The sequence below is a fragment of the Pelecanus crispus genome, chromosome 1 (genome assembly GCF_030463565.1).
Source record: "Pelecanus crispus isolate bPelCri1 chromosome 1, bPelCri1.pri, whole genome shotgun sequence".
Classification (NCBI taxonomy): Eukaryota; Metazoa; Chordata; class Aves; order Pelecaniformes; family Pelecanidae; genus Pelecanus; species Pelecanus crispus.
In genome coordinates, this window is record NC_134643.1 from 217,677,967 (window position 1) to 217,693,286 (window position 15,320).

The following is a 15,320-nucleotide window of genomic DNA, read 5'->3' on the forward strand; positions in this document are numbered from 1 at the left end:
ATAATTTTTTTCCATTTTTTCTTTTTTTTTTTTTTTTGAGCTTTTCTTACAGGCTACTTTGTAAGAAAGCAGGCACCTGGCTCATCTTAGCCAATACAATATCACCTTCTTGTCCACACTCTGTCTTTGATTGTGCTGCCTGCGTCCCACAGGGTTTGTTCATTCTGGAACTGAGGAGAATCCAAATTGATATTCCTTTAGCTTCGTTATTTTCAGTCTTAAAGTGGTCAAGTGGTTAGCATGCTCTTTGGAGATACTGATTATACCTGGAGACCTATTCATACTCTTTTTACACCTGCAATTTTCTGTATGCATGAGCTCCTCAGAGTGCAGAGATTCAGAGCATGTTCAGCCTTGCCTGATGTGTTAGTATCTATAGGTGCTACCGCCACAGAAGTAATGAGTGTTACCAATAGTGGGCTTATAAAATGTAGTTATTATGTCTCCTTATTCAGGTACTGGTTTATTTATTTGAACACTTCCAGGGATGGGGACTCCACCACCTCTCTGGGCAGCCTCTTCCAATGCTTGACAACCCTTTCCCTAAAGAAATTTTTCCTAATTTCCAACCTAGACCTCCCCTGGCGCAGCTTGAGCCCATTTCCTCTCGTCCTATCGCTAGCTACTTGGGAGAAGAGACCAACACCCACCTCACTACAACCTCCTTTCAGGCAGTTGTAGAGAGCAATAAGGTCTCCCCTCAGCTTCCTCTTCTCTAGGCTAAACAATCCCAGTTCCCTCAGCCGCTCCTCATAAGGCCTGTGCTCCAGACCCTTCACCAGCTTTGTTGCCCTTTTCTGAACACACTCCAGCATCTCAATGTCCTTCTTGTATTGAGGGGCCCAAAACTGGACACAGTATTCCAGGTGTGGCCTCACCAGGGCTGAGTACAGGGCGACAATCACCTCCCTGCTCCTGCTGGCCACACTATTCCTGCTACAAGCCAGGATGCTGTTGGCCTTCTTGGCCACCTGGGCACACTGCTGGCTCATGTTCAGCCACCTGTCTACCAACACCCCCAGCACTTTGGGACATGGTTTAGTCTAGTCTACCCTTGATTGGTTTAGTGTGGACTTGGTAGTGTAGGTTAATGGTTGGACTGGATGATCTTAAAGGTCTTTTCCAACCTACATGATTCTATGATTCTATGATTCTATTTTTTACTGATGCTCTTGCAAACAGGTACAGGAAGCTTTCACTTTGCTTTAAAAGTAGTGTGAAAATAGGACCAGAAATTTCCTGGTAGGGGAAAAATAATCTAGCATTAGTGGAGAAGACAGTGACTAATTTTATGGGTTCTGTAAAATGTTTAGGAATGTCAGGAAGGGAGTAGGGGAGAAAGGGGGAGGAAGAGAGAAAAGGAAAAGAGCCTTTTATATATCTGTGTTTATCGGGACCCTGTTTAAAAGGTCAATGAGAGGCATTAGAAATGTAAGTGACATGGCCACCCCCATCCGTTCTGTTTGCCTCCTTTAATCTTTGATCCAGCTGCTCCAAACATCTGGCACAGTGAACTCTGACTCTGGGCTCTGATTCATGGGGAGTCCTTGGGGATGTGTGTGTAGGAGCTGCTTTGCATGCAGCGTGGCTGCATCCACACCACTCAGTGTGTCCTGCTTGTGTGGGTTTCATCTCCCTCATCTGTTGTGGGTCACCCACCATCCTGCCAGCCAGCTGGGTGTCTCCACTGCCAATGAGAGGTGGCTGCTTTTGGACTCCCTCATCACACACACAGTCCCTGGGGAGGCAGAGAACTGCTGTGATGGCCCAGCAAAGCAATGGCTCTTCCCCTCTTCCCAGATCCCTTGACATTGCTTCCTTCCAGGGACCCTTTGCACAGTAATAGCACTTTGCCTTCAGTCTCACCTTTCCCTTCTACAGACACATCCCTCCCCTCCTTCTTCCGATCTGTGCCTTCTCTACAGATATCCATCCCTTCTTTTTCTCCTTCTTCAGCCTCCTGACCTTCTAGTAATTTCACAATCTATGGTTAGTGTGATAGATGATGTCTGAGGGGAGTTTGGATTTGGGGAGAAAGAGGAAGGATGCTTCTTACCCATCACCCCACCAGGGCAGTGGCAGGAATGGGGAAGCCCTCTGGTAACTAGTGGGCTCTCCCTTCTCACGTAACCTACATCCATTGCTTCAGGCATCAGCACAGAGGCCCTTGGAGCTAAGTAGAGGGAACCAACAGTTAGAGCCACACACACATACCCCCACAGTGTCCTCTGCTTTGAGGACTGGCCTCTGCCAGGGCTTCACTGACTGGAGGAGCCAGGAGAGCTGGGGAAGTATAGGAAGAAGGTGCTGGCTGATGGGGTTCCAGCCAGTCCCAGGCTGGGGCTGAAGGAGGATGTGAAGGAGAAAGAGGCCAGGCTCCACACCTGGTAAGGACATATGGGATCCCTATCCTTCCACCTGTGGGATGAAAGGAGCGGTCAAGCTGGTAATGTGGTGAAGAGAGACAGCAGCAAAAGATTGCAGGGGATTCGGAGTGTGGGTGGAGATGTAGCAAGACTGTCCCTCTTCCTCTTTGTCGTGGTTTAGCCCCAGCCAGCAACTAAGCACCACGCAGCCGCTCGCTCACTCCCCCTACCCCGGTGGGATGGGGGAGAGAATCGGAGGAGTAAGAGTGAGAAACACTCCTGGGTTGAGATAAGAACAGTTTAATAATTGAAATAAAGTAAAATAGTAATGCTAATAGTAACAATATAATAATGATAACGATAATAATAATAATGATATACAAAGCAAGTGATGCACAATGCAATTGCTCACCACTCGACGACCGATACCCAGACAGTTCCCGAGCAGTGATCCCTGCTCCCCAGCCAACCCCCCCAAGTTTATATACTGAGCATGACATCATATGGTATGGAATAGCCCTTTGGTCAGTTTGTATCAACTGTTGTGGCTGTGCCCCCTCCCAGTTTCTTGTGCACCTGGCAGAGCATGGGAAGCTGAAAAGTCCTTGACTAGCATCAGCAGTACTCAGCAACAACTAAAAACATCAGTGTGTTATCAACATTCTTCTCCTACTAAATCCAAACCACAGCACTATGCCTGCTACTAGGAAGAAAATTAACTCTATCCCAGCCAAAACCAGGACACTCTTGTTCCCCAACAACTTTAGCAAACTTACCTCAGATGGGCAGAATTGCTGGGGAGGACACAATGCAGGTTGGATGTGGCAACCTAGTCAGCCTGGGGGAGCTACCTCAAGTAGTGGTCAGGATTTGGGTCATTCAGTAGTTGTTAAAAAAAAAAAAAGAAAAAATTTAAGCAGCAACCCAAATGGGGGGAACCAGCAGGGAATGCCAAGCTGTGGAGCAGAGGCAGAGAATGGCTGCTAATTCTTGAATATGGATGCACGAGCTAATCCTTCCCTGCAAATACAGCCTGGTAAATGGTCGGACCCAGCAGCCTTTTAAATGCCAGATCAGCTCTTACTTAAATGAAATTTTGCTTTATTATTTATTTATTTTGTTTTACTTTATTTATTTATTTACTAAGAATAGCTTTGTATAAAGAGATGATCTCTGTCTGGTGTTGTGTTGTGATGGTTCCTTGTTGTTCGTTGTTGTTGCTGCTGCAGTAGGAGTGCTGGGAGGTGTTGAGTTTGTCAGGACTCAGGCTACCCAGGACCCCTCCCACCCACACAGGCATACCCACCTCCCCACACCCCACGGTCAGAGCCACCATGCCAACCCTGTGCCGGGGGTCCCTGCCCACCCCGGGCAGAGGAGCGGAGCGGTGCAGCCAGTGGGAGAGGAGCAGGACGGCTGAGTGTGAATAAGAGCAGGAGCTTGGGTGTGTAGGGCTGAGCCGTGAGAGGGTGGGGAGGGAGGGCGGGAAGCTTTGGGAGGATGCAGGGATGCTGCAGGAGAAGGTAAAGCCTCAGCTGGCTTCGGGAGGGAAGGTTGACCGAGGAAAGGTGTATGTGTGGGGAGCAGGTAGTTAGGAGGGGAGAGAGGTGCTGTGACATTTGTGGGAGGGTGGGGAAGCAGAAGGGCCATCGGGTACCGAGCTTGTGGGCAGAAGGCAGGCAAATAAGCAGCCTGCCCGTGGGGCTGCAGAAAGAGTCCAGGGATGCTGGCTGCAGAGCCAGGGGGCTGGCAGGGAGCTGCGGCTGCTGTGGGGCCAGGGAGCCTGGGGGAGTCAGAGGGGAGGGAGCTTGGCAGGAAGGGGGTAGCTGCAGGTGGCACCCGCCGTGGGGAGGAGCGGGGGCCGGCACAGGAGGGGGCAGCCCGCAGGGAGAGGAGCAGAGGGGCACAGCCCGCCGGCGGGGCTGGCAGCTCGGGCTGCCCTTGGCAGGGACATCCCTCCTCGTCTCGCTGTGCCCGATGCTGTCGCCCTGAAGCTGGGGGAAGGGGCAAGGGCTGGAGAGGGCAACCTGTCCTTCCAGTGGCAAACAGTCCCTCCTTTCAGCTTGATATTGCTGTATGTGTGTGTGTGTGTAGGGGGGTGGTCGCTGCTCTCGCATCCCCCTCTCTCCCCTTGCCAGGGAGCAGCAGGCAGAGCCCAGAGCTGGCAGGCTGTCTGGTTTCCTGGAGGGATCTGTGCCACTTGGTGGCACTAAAAAGTTGCACTGAAGCCCGGCGCTCTCCCGGTGCAAAGGGCCCCCTCGCCCCCCAACCCCGGACCCGCAGGTGCACAACGGAGCGCCCGGGCCACCCTGCAGCGTCGCCCCCAGGGGGGTGGGAAAACTTTGGCGGAGCCAGTTCGCAAAAGGCCGCCGGGACCGCAGGGGTAAACACTTCCCTGCGACTCGGTTTTAAACAGACCTTTCTGAAGCTGCCACCGTTTTGGTTCTCCCCCCCACCCCCCCTTCGGATGATGCTGTTCTGAACCGAGCGCCGCTTTCTTACTTGCTGGAGGAGGGTAGTGAGGGAGGGAGCTGTCGGTTTAATAGGGAGACTTTGCAACCTTCAGATCATCTGGACAGCTTTCCTCACAGGGCAGAATGCAGGATTAGCCCCTTATAAATGCAGAGAGGTTGCTGCCGTGCATATGTGAGGAGGGGCAGAGGTGTTTAAGCAAGTGGGTCAAGCTGCAGCAAGTATTCAGGAAGACCAAGGCTGTGGTGGCAGAGAGCAAACACCCATCTGTTGTTTCATGGTTTGTTTGTTTATTCCTCCTTCTCACGCTTCGCCCCCCCCAACCCCCCCCCCCACCCCCGCTTAAATCCAGGGACCATTCACGCCTCTTGCAAATGAGACTTGGGCGATGCTGAGAGAACAGCGTGTTGCATGGCGTGTGTGTATGTGCATGCATTCGCGGGGGCAGGATACGCGGTCCTCAGCATTTGCCTGCGATCAGAAGAAAACAGGATGTGCCCATAGCTGGAGGAGTGACAATGCTAGCCGAGTGGGGCTCACCTGCTGGTGATCTTTGCAGAGGCATTTGAGGATTATTCAGCTACAGACGGTCTGTGCGAGGAATGCTATCTCTGCCGTGGCTGAAAATAGGAGGTGCCTACCCCTACCCGTCTTGATTTTTGCCACTGAAAGGACCTCTTTACCGCCACTGTAGGAAGAAGCAATTGCTGCCACCGACAAGGTAATGCTGCGGGCTGGGAGAGGGGATTTATGTGCCCTGGGTTGCAGACAGAAACCCTGTGGATGCAGAAGGAACTCTTTCCCCTCCCTCCCTCCCTCCTGCTTTTGCTCTGTGCCCTGGTTGCCAGAGGACAGGCACAGCTTCTGGGGGGCTGGCAAGCCAACCGGTGGGGTACACCTCCAGGGGCTGCTGAGGCATCAGTGGGTCAGGGCGCTGGAGGGCAGCGGGCACTGACCCCTCCCCAGAAGCAGGATATGTGTGGGGCTGGGGGGGACTGGGGTACTGCAATACCTGAGCTTGGTGGTGTGTGTGATATAGCCCTTCCATTCACCAGTGGGGATTTGTCTTGCCAGGAAGGGAGAAGGGAAACGGGGATGTATCTGTTTTCCAGAGACAGCCAGGCTTAGCTCAGCCATAGACTTTTCTGTGTGACCTTGGGACAAATCACTTTGGCTGTGCTCGCTGAGTCCCGTCTGTTCCTTATTTAATAATTGGAACTAATGTCTCCATGTACAAAAATGATTCATTAAAGGTTGAAAGGGACAGCGATACCACTAGCTGAGCAGGCAGACAGAGACCTAAGAACCAGTGTGTGTGCACACATATACGTCGGTATGCACGGCCACTTAGTTGTAGCAGCACAGGTAGCTATGCTGGGAGTTAACCTTGTCCAATAGTTTCCTCTAAGACCCAGCTCTATGTGTTTAATTTATTTGTAAAAACGTGGTCGTGCATGGCAAATGTGACCACGATGGCAATTTTTACTCCTTGTCGATTTTTAGATATCTTTTTTTTTTCCCTTCCCTAAACCTGCCGGGGAGGTGAACGCTGGCGGCGGGCGGCGCTCAGCACCAGGGACAGCGCCCGCCCGCCCGCTGCCCGCTGCCCACCGCCCGCTGCCCGCTGCCCACCGCCCGCTGCCCACCGCCCGCTGCCCACTGTCTGCTGCCCGCCCGCTGCCCACTGTCTGCTGCCTGCTGCCCGCTGCCCACCGCCTGCTGCCCACCGCCCACCGCCCGCTGCCCACCGCCTGCTGCCCACTGCCCACTGCCCGCTGCCCACTGTCTGCTGCCCGCCTGCTGCCCGCTGTCTGCTGCCCGCTGCCTGCTGTCTGCTGCCCGCTGCCCACCACCCGCTGCCCGCTGCCCACCGCCCGCTGCCCACTGCCCACCACCCGCTGCCCGCTGTCCACCGCCCGCTGCCCACTGCCCACCGCCCGCTGCCCGCTGCCCACCGCCCGCTGCCCGCTGCCCACCACCCGCTGCCCGCTGCCCACCGCCCGCTGCCCACTGCCCACCGCCCGCTGTCGGCTGCCCACCGCCCGCTGCCCACTTCCCACCGCCCGCTGCCCACTGCCCGCTGCCCACTGTCTGCTGCCCACCGCCCGCTGCCCGCTGCCCACTGCTGCCCGCTGCCTGCTGCCCACTGCCTGCTGCCTGTTGCCTGCTGCCCGCTGCCCGCTGCCCACTGCCTGCTGCCTGCTGCCCGCCGCCCGCCCGCCCACTGCCTGCTGCCCGCCGTCTGCTGCCAGCTGCCCGCTGCCTGCTGCCTGCCACCCGCCTGCCCGCTGCCCTCTGCCCACTGCCCGCTTCTGCTGCCCGCTGTCTGCTGCCCACCACCCGCTGCCCGCTGCGCACTGCCTGCTGCCCGCTGCCCACTGCCCGTTGCCTGCTGCCCAGTGCCTGCTGCCCGCTGCCCGCTGCCCGCTGCCCAAAGCCGGCAGGCAGTGCTGTCCCACACCCCAGGGCTCCGTCGCCCCAGCAGCCCCACTTCCATTCGACCTCCTCCCTGAGAAGGGCTTTCTGGTGGCAGTGGGGGTGACTGGGAGTAGGGGGAGGCCGGACGTTTCTTTCTCCTTGTCTGGAGGACAAAGCTGGGGACCATCTCGAAAGCAGAGTGGCGGAGGACTGTCTTGAAAATACACTACTGTAAATGATATTGAAAGGAGAAGGTGTATAGAGGAGTTAACCGCCAGGCTCTTTTCATTCTCAATGACTTTTTTTTTATTAGTCAATTCCTAAACATTTCTATCACACACTAATATTTTGCACATTCTCAAGTACTTTAGCTACATGCTAATATTTATGCTACATGATCAGGAATGCCAGGGTTAATCATTATTCAAATGATCAGAGAGTGTTTTTGGGGTCTCTACAAAGGTTCTTTGTATTTTATTTGCCAACATGTTTATAGCTTTTTTTGGTATAGTGGTAGTACTAGAATGCCACTATAACACCACTCTTGTGACTTGCTAGAAAATGTTTTGTTTTTTTTTTTTTTAATTGCTATTGCTTTTTGTTGATCACCTCCTCCACATCATACAGTTTTGTCAATTAATAAAATGTCTAGGATTACAGGTGAAATCACACTAGAGCTATTAGTTCCTGCATCATATGGTATAATAGGTTTTTGGTAACAGCAGCTATAAGCAGTATATTTAGTGGAATTGCAGAGATCATTGCAACTTTTGCTGGGAAGTTAAGCACCTACGTATTAAAATCAAAATTGTTACATCAACAAGAAAGTGTGTGTGGGGGCATAATATGGGGAAGAACTTCCTGGGATTGCTAAGGATCTTGCTCATAATTATAGCATTCTATGTTTATTATCTATGAAGGCATGAGATCAGCACACTAATCTGTTATTTTCAGTGGCTGTTCTGGCCAAATGGTTAAAATTCTTCTGTGCTGCTTATTTTCCTCCTATTTCTAAGTAGAATTACAGAAAGCTGCTTCATAGTCTCTCCTGTTGTATAAGGCTGTTTCCTTTGTCAAAGGGCTTGAACCAATGCCTGATGGAATTCATAGAGCTTATAATGCAATGACTAATGGTTGTTTGATTTTTTTTTTTTTTTTTTGGTGAATGGAAAATTTAAACACAGCAGAAATCTCAAAACAGAACAGTATGCTCATATTCATGTTTTTCAACTAAAGACCATTAGAGTGCATCAGGTTTTGTGTGATCAAGCTGAATTACCTCTGAGGAGTGGGTGTGTGAGACCTCCTGCAAACTGAGCCTCTCTATAGCATTGGGAGCTACATTGCCAGAATAGCTTGAACCCGATGCTTAACGTTTCCAATGCCAATAGCCAGCAGAACTGAGCAAAGGCTTAGTATCCTGAAGGTACACGTTTTCCTCACATTGGTCCCCGCCGAGATGTCTCTCCTCTTATGTAATTGTTTTTCTAAGGCAGTTCCATCTTTTGCTATCCAAAGATCTTCGCTGTGTGATAAGTGGCAGGACTGACTCTGGACCAGTAATTCAGTTGCTGATTGCTGAGCTTTTGACTTCTCTGATGATGAAACCTGGGTTAGTTCCTTAGGATATACTGATTTGGTCCATATCTGTATTGACATACATTATCTCATATCCGATGGCATTGAACTAATTGCAGTCTGTGCTGTAAATGAATGCCTGGAAAGCATTTAATCAGCAGGTACATGGCTGTAGGCTATGCAAACATAGCATGTAAGTAAAATTTGTCACTACAATTCAATGGATTTGGGGGATCTAAATTTTTGTGATTGCTCTGATCTAGAAAATCCTTTAAAGAGATGTTAAACTTTAGATACGTCTTTATAGATGTTTGACCAATAGCATTCTTCATGTGCTTAACACTGCACATATTCCTAAGTGCTTTCCTGAACTGGACCATAAGCTCTCACTCCATCACAGCACTGTTCTGTGGTTCAGTAATCTGGCATTTTATTTTTATTATTTAAATCTGCCTGAAGATTTAGAGAGTATGAACAAATAGGCTGTAAACTTACAAAATTCTAACAAAGAAGAAACCTGAACGAAAGTATTGTTCTTACTCTCGTTTTAAATTTTTTTCCCTGGTACAAAATAGGCTAAATCAAAAATGTCCCTTTGCTGAGTTTGTGTTTTACCTATTAGAAGCCACACAGCCAAGAGAATTCAGATTGCATAAAGCACAGGTCCTTCACTCTGGGGTCACTAGTGGGCGCTGCTATAATAATATAAGTCGGAGGGGGAAAGGGTTTCATTCTTACGATTTAAACACAGTTACACCTGCTGTAGCAGAAGCCCTTAAGAAAAGTCAGACGTGCCCCACGTATAAACTCTCAGCCATGCACATAGTGGAAAATCAGCCCTTTGTGAACTGCTGTTCATAGTTTGATTTTTGATCAAGGTTTAATAAATGCTGTTAGATATTAGGGCTCTTTTTGTTTCTTTTGGTTTGTACAGACTATAACTACAGATGGCCTTGCATTTGAGGTTGAAGTAAATAATTGTAAGAACTGCATGATGTTTCATGGAATATTACAGATGCTCATTTTCTACTCAGTTAAACCTCAACATGAAGTAGCTGGAACTCTGCCCTAAAGGAACAGCTGAGAATGTCTCCTGACAGAGACTGGCGTAAAGTTTTTACTGTCAGAGAAAGCAGAGTTTGTAGGAACATGTTGAGTGCTTCATTAGAGCTGTGTCTTCAGTTATGTGGGTAGCCCTTAAATTTTTGTCTAGGGCAAGACTGAGCAAAGGACAGATAGGCAGAATTATCTTTCTTCTTTATGACTTCTGCAGTTGCTCCAAGTGTGAAACTAGTGCACCAGAAGACTGACACTAAAGTGTCTGTCATCTATGATTAAAACATGTGACTTCAGGATTAATTTATAGTTAGGCCCATAGCTGAAATAAGCTAGGAACCTTGATACAGCAGTAATTAAGTGCCTGATTCCATTTTGCCCATGTTGCAGTAAATTGGGAACAACTCCCTTGACACTGAAGAAATTGAACAGTGTGAAAAGTAAATTTGACCCTAAGTGCTGTGCATGTTGATTTGCTTGTCCATCAATTAAAACAAGTAAAAGCAGATAAATTACTAATTGGGAAACAATTCCCATTATTTTAAGCATGCATTCAAGAGTTCACTGTCTTTGATGCTGATGAAACCTCTGTTCTCAGTCTGAAGGCTATAGCATGTCAAACTCCCTTTAGGGTTATCCCTAACAATTTAAACAGGAGTTATATTTAAGCTTATGAAATTTTGCTTGATTTTATTTTAGTACTCATCCTGCTTGTAATAATAAGCTTCCTGTAGTAGGAAAGAATGGTAATCAAAATGTGGAATGACTTGTATGTGATTCTCTTGGGACAGAAGAGCAGTAAAATTGTATATTTAAACAGTTCCCTTGGCCATCTTCTCTTCAGGAAGATGTTCTCCAGGAAATGTAATTAGTGTGCTTAGTCTATCAGCTCTCTGCTAAGACATTTCAGCCTCAAACGGGATGTGTTACCTGATTACTCTCATGGCATCTTTGCACGGCGAAACCAGCTGTATCCAGTGGAAGGATGACAGGCAATAAGCACAAATCAAAATACAAGAAATTCTGTTTAAACTTTAAAAAGAACCCTTTTTACTGTGATTGTGGTCATACACTGGAACAGGTTACCCAGAAAGGTTGTGGAGTCTCCATCATCAGAGACATTAAAAACCCGACTGGACTTGAGGTTGAGAAACATGCTTTAGTTGAACTTGCTTTAAGCAGGGTGGGTGGACCAGACAACTTCCCAAGGTGCCTTCCCACCTCAACTATTCTGTGATTTTTCGGTTTATGAGAGCAAGAGTAAGCCCATAGAACCAGATCTCTACTATACAAATACAAATCCATTGAAATTTAGCAGGCGCGCTTTGCCATGTCAATATAAATTCTAGGTTGTTTCACTGCATCATGAAAGCCCACAGAAAGCATTGACTTCAGATGCTTTGGATATGAGTCTTAAGCCTGATACTATAAAACATAAGCAGTTTTCTTGGTGTAATTAGTAACAGCTTTGTAAGTCCCAAGTAAATTGACTTTCACTTTAGTACAGCGGAGTACGTAAAGAAAGTTCATTAATTCTGGAACAAGTGCAGTCTGCATCTGGCCACCCCTTCTTTTCCCTTGGGAGCCAGGGAATGGAAGGATTTGATTGCTTTCAGAACTTGCTTTTGGGCCATAGGAACCCCCCCACTATGAGATCTGCTACTATTGCGGAACCAGAACTATAAGAGACCTTCAGCTTTACTTTATTCTTTACCCTGTACTTTTGTATGATAGATACAACTGTAGACAGAGAAGAGCAAAGAGCTGTTCTTTGGAGTGAAGAAGATAAAAATGGCCTTGCTGCCCTCTCTTTCTTGTATATTCTATGTGGAAATTGTTTAATCCATAGACAAGAGACCAAGAACAGTATTACTAAACTTGACCAGAAACCTGGTTGATGTGTTGTAGAATTAAAATGGTGGATGGGAATTGGATTATTTTTTTGTGTCACAAGCTCACCCTAATCCTCTGAACTCTATTTGTACACATGCAGCTGCACAGGCAGCTAGGTTATAAAAAGGCATCTAATTGTATATCCAGTTACAGTCTGAGGCAGAGCTGGCATTTGTCTAGATACAGTTGTGCTCTGCACATGTAGCCTTAATTTGAGAAGCTCAGAAAAATAAGCATCCATGGTTTTAAATAGCAGAGTACCATTTCTGTTCAAATGTTAATAAGTTAGTAAAAAATTAAATATTTTTAAAGTGATAATACATTAAATTAATTGGAGGAATAGGAATTTAATAGCTGTGATATTGTACGAAGATATCCCCTGTCATTCATCCTTCGACTGTTTGCAAATTGTACAGTACTGTCTTCAGAGTCATGGAACAAACAATTGGAAGACATAAGCAATAGTGATATTCTGTAATTAGAGACTAATTAACCTGAATTGAACTGCTGTTATTCCTCAGTGGCAAAGGGTTGCAGTATTGATAAGCTAACTCTTCACAGGCTAGAAAAAAACTTCTTGAAGTGTTCTACAGTTGTCTGAACCTTATTTCTTTATTAACACCTTCTATTACTAGAAATTAATATTACATGAACCTATTAATATTGCAATTAATATTACAAAACTACTCAATGTTTTCTCTTTTTAAAGATTTGGATTTCATTTGGGAATATTCACTAAAACTATTGCATGATTTCCTCTGTGTAAATAGTTTATAATTTACAGATGTCTATCTAAAATAATAATTAAACAAGGCTAACCTCAAGCAGAAAAGTGGTTTTAGGTTTGACTGTCTCATCTTCAGAATCAGGAAGATTTTCACTGTGGCACTGCACTGAATGACCTAGCTGAGAGGAGTAAATTCAAGATTAAAATACTGCTAGATTTTGAACTTGGAAGAAACAGAGGTAGATTTCCTATGGCAAGGGTTTTTTTTTCACTTCACAACATCTGAATGTTATTAATGGTTGTTAATGGATTAGAAATGACTGGTGGGTCTGAAAAGTATGGAAATTTCTATATTCTTTTTTTATTACGTCAAAAGATTTATGTCAGTAAAACTGAGGTCAGGATCTGTCCCAGAATTTTGTATTTGTTTTGTCAACAATGAAACTGGGCATGTGGTTCACTAAGTAGCTCAGCATCTTCCTAGATTTAAGAGTGTGCATTACTTTCTGTACTATCAATGGATCCACTGGCAGGTGTAGAGCAATAGATGCTCAGGGATCAAGGCCTGGACAAACTACTGTTTAAGCACTGTGTTTAAAACCAGAAGCATCCTGCTGCAAATCCACTGCTAGGTATAGAACATTTTCAAGTACATTTCCAAGTCCCATTAACCACAGCCCAAGATATGAATTCTTTGCTGATTCTTTTTTTTTTTTTTTTTTTTTTTTTTGATCCTTCATCAACACTAAAGCCAAGTGCAGATTGCATTGCAGACTATCGGCAAACATATCAGATCAAATATTTTAGGCAGTGACGCATCTGTATAGTGTCTATGTTGACTTCTTTCTATCAGCAAAGTCTGTATAGTTGTCCACAGCACCAGTATTTGTCAAATTGCTTATTGCTGATGTTTGATTTAAGGATATAAAAGGATGAAAACAATTTCACTGCTCTGCTGTTTTAGAATTGTTGTTCCTCTGCTGAAATATTCACTGCTTAAAACAAATACAAATATTAATAACAAAATCAGTATTCTTAATCCTAACTTATTTTAAAAGTGAATTTGTTTCATGTTGTGGCTTACAAAGAAAAAAACAGATTTACAGATTTGAAGAATGAGATTCTGCATTCCTTAGAATATTTCAAGAACAGCTCTGTTTGTCAACAGCAGTTTCCTAGTGTTGTATTTTATAACATAGTACAGCCCAAGGTACGTTAGTGTGACATATGCATTTGTGATATAGAAAGTGTCTGAAAGTAAAGGGAGTTGTTTTCAAAGACACACATTAGAAATGGCAACATCTATCTTCTTTGGAATTAAATACTTGTCTGTCTTTTTGAAAGCATTTCCCAAAAGAGTTTTTAAACAAGAATGTCAAAGAGAAAGACACCGATTTACACCAGCAGAAATATAAGCCTAAGACTGTGAAACACTGAAGTACAACAAATTTTTTCAGCTTGAAAAATTACAGAAGCAAATGTATATAGGAGACAATGTATTACAGTCATTGAGAGCAGTAGGAATAGCTGCAATTTTAGAACAGATTACAAAACTGACTTTATAACTAATTCTAAACCTTTTTCTCCTATTTGTTCATTTTTGAAGGTTATGAGGATTATGATCACATGTGCAGCTCTGCATAGCTGTCCACTTGGAGATGATGGTGACTCCTTAGAGAATATATGCAAACTCCTGGTTAACAATCAGCATAGTGCTCCTTTTATCCAAAAAATTTGATAACTGCTTTTCACCAGCTCTCTGGCTTTTTTCCATCATGTTGTCTCTACCAGCCTAAACCATTTCCTAAAATGGTCCTTTTGCTGTTCCTTGCAATCCTGTTATTGAAGGAAGATGTCCGTGGGAACTTTGGGCTTTTGGTTTCTGCACAGGCCAATGAAAGAAGGGTGGTTGCACACATGCCTGGTGATATTATCATTGGAGCTCTATTCTCTGTCCACCATCAACCAACTGTTGACAAGGTTCATGAGAGGAAATGTGGAGAGGTAAGAGAGCAGTATGGCATTCAGAGAGTGGAGGCAATGCTACATACCCTTGACAGAATTAATTTGGACCCCACGCTGTTGCCAAATATAACACTAGGATGTGAAATAAGGGACTCCTGCTGGCATTCTGCTGTGGCTCTGGAGCAGAGCATTGAGTTTATAAGGGACTCTCTTATTTCATCAGAAGAAGAGGAAGGGATGGTGCGATGTGTGGATGGATCTTCATCATCTTTCCACTCCAAGAAACCCATTGTTGGTGTCATTGGACCTGGCTCTAGCTCAGTTGCTATCCAGGTCCAGAACTTGTTGCAGCTTTTCAATATACCTCAGATTGCTTATTCTGCCACAAGCATGGACCTAAGCGACAAAACTCTCTTCAAGTATTTTATGAGAGTTGTGCCATCTGATGCACAGCAAGCACGGGCTATGGTGGACATTGTCAAGCGCTATAATTGGACCTATGTTTCTGCTGTACATACTGAAGGTAAGAGGTTATTTTTTTTCCATATAAGAATGCCTTCAAACTACTTTGACATGGTCAAATAGATAGATGATGGTAGTTTGACATTGTTGGGTTTTTGCCAGTCAGTTGTCAAAGGTATAAACTTTTAATTTACTTAATAATAATAATTTCACATTCCCTATGGGGCTGAAGTAGCATCATGTTGATAATGGCTGAAAACAAAGTTTGAAATACAGGATTGTGTGTGCTCTAGGGCCACTTGCTGCTAAAAGTGGTTACTCTGGAGTCTCCTAAGTGATTTTGGTTTAATTTAGTTGACATTAACTTATTTTTATTAATCTAC

At 45.9% G+C, this 15,320-nt stretch overlaps 1 protein-coding gene across 3 annotated transcripts in view; it reads left to right on the forward strand.

Annotated features, from left to right (window-relative positions):
• Positions 1-14,319: 14,319 nt before the first annotated feature.
• The window catches only part of GRM5 (glutamate metabotropic receptor 5), a 295,278-nt gene continuing 294,277 nt past the window's right edge, over positions 14,320-15,320 (forward strand). For all 3 annotated transcript variants that reach the window (XM_075708134.1, XM_075708140.1, XM_075708149.1), the window contains exon 1: positions 14,320-14,998. In XM_075708134.1, coding sequence (XP_075564249.1) covers positions 14,320-14,998 — 679 coding nt within the window. The remainder of the gene's footprint in view (positions 14,999-15,320) is intronic.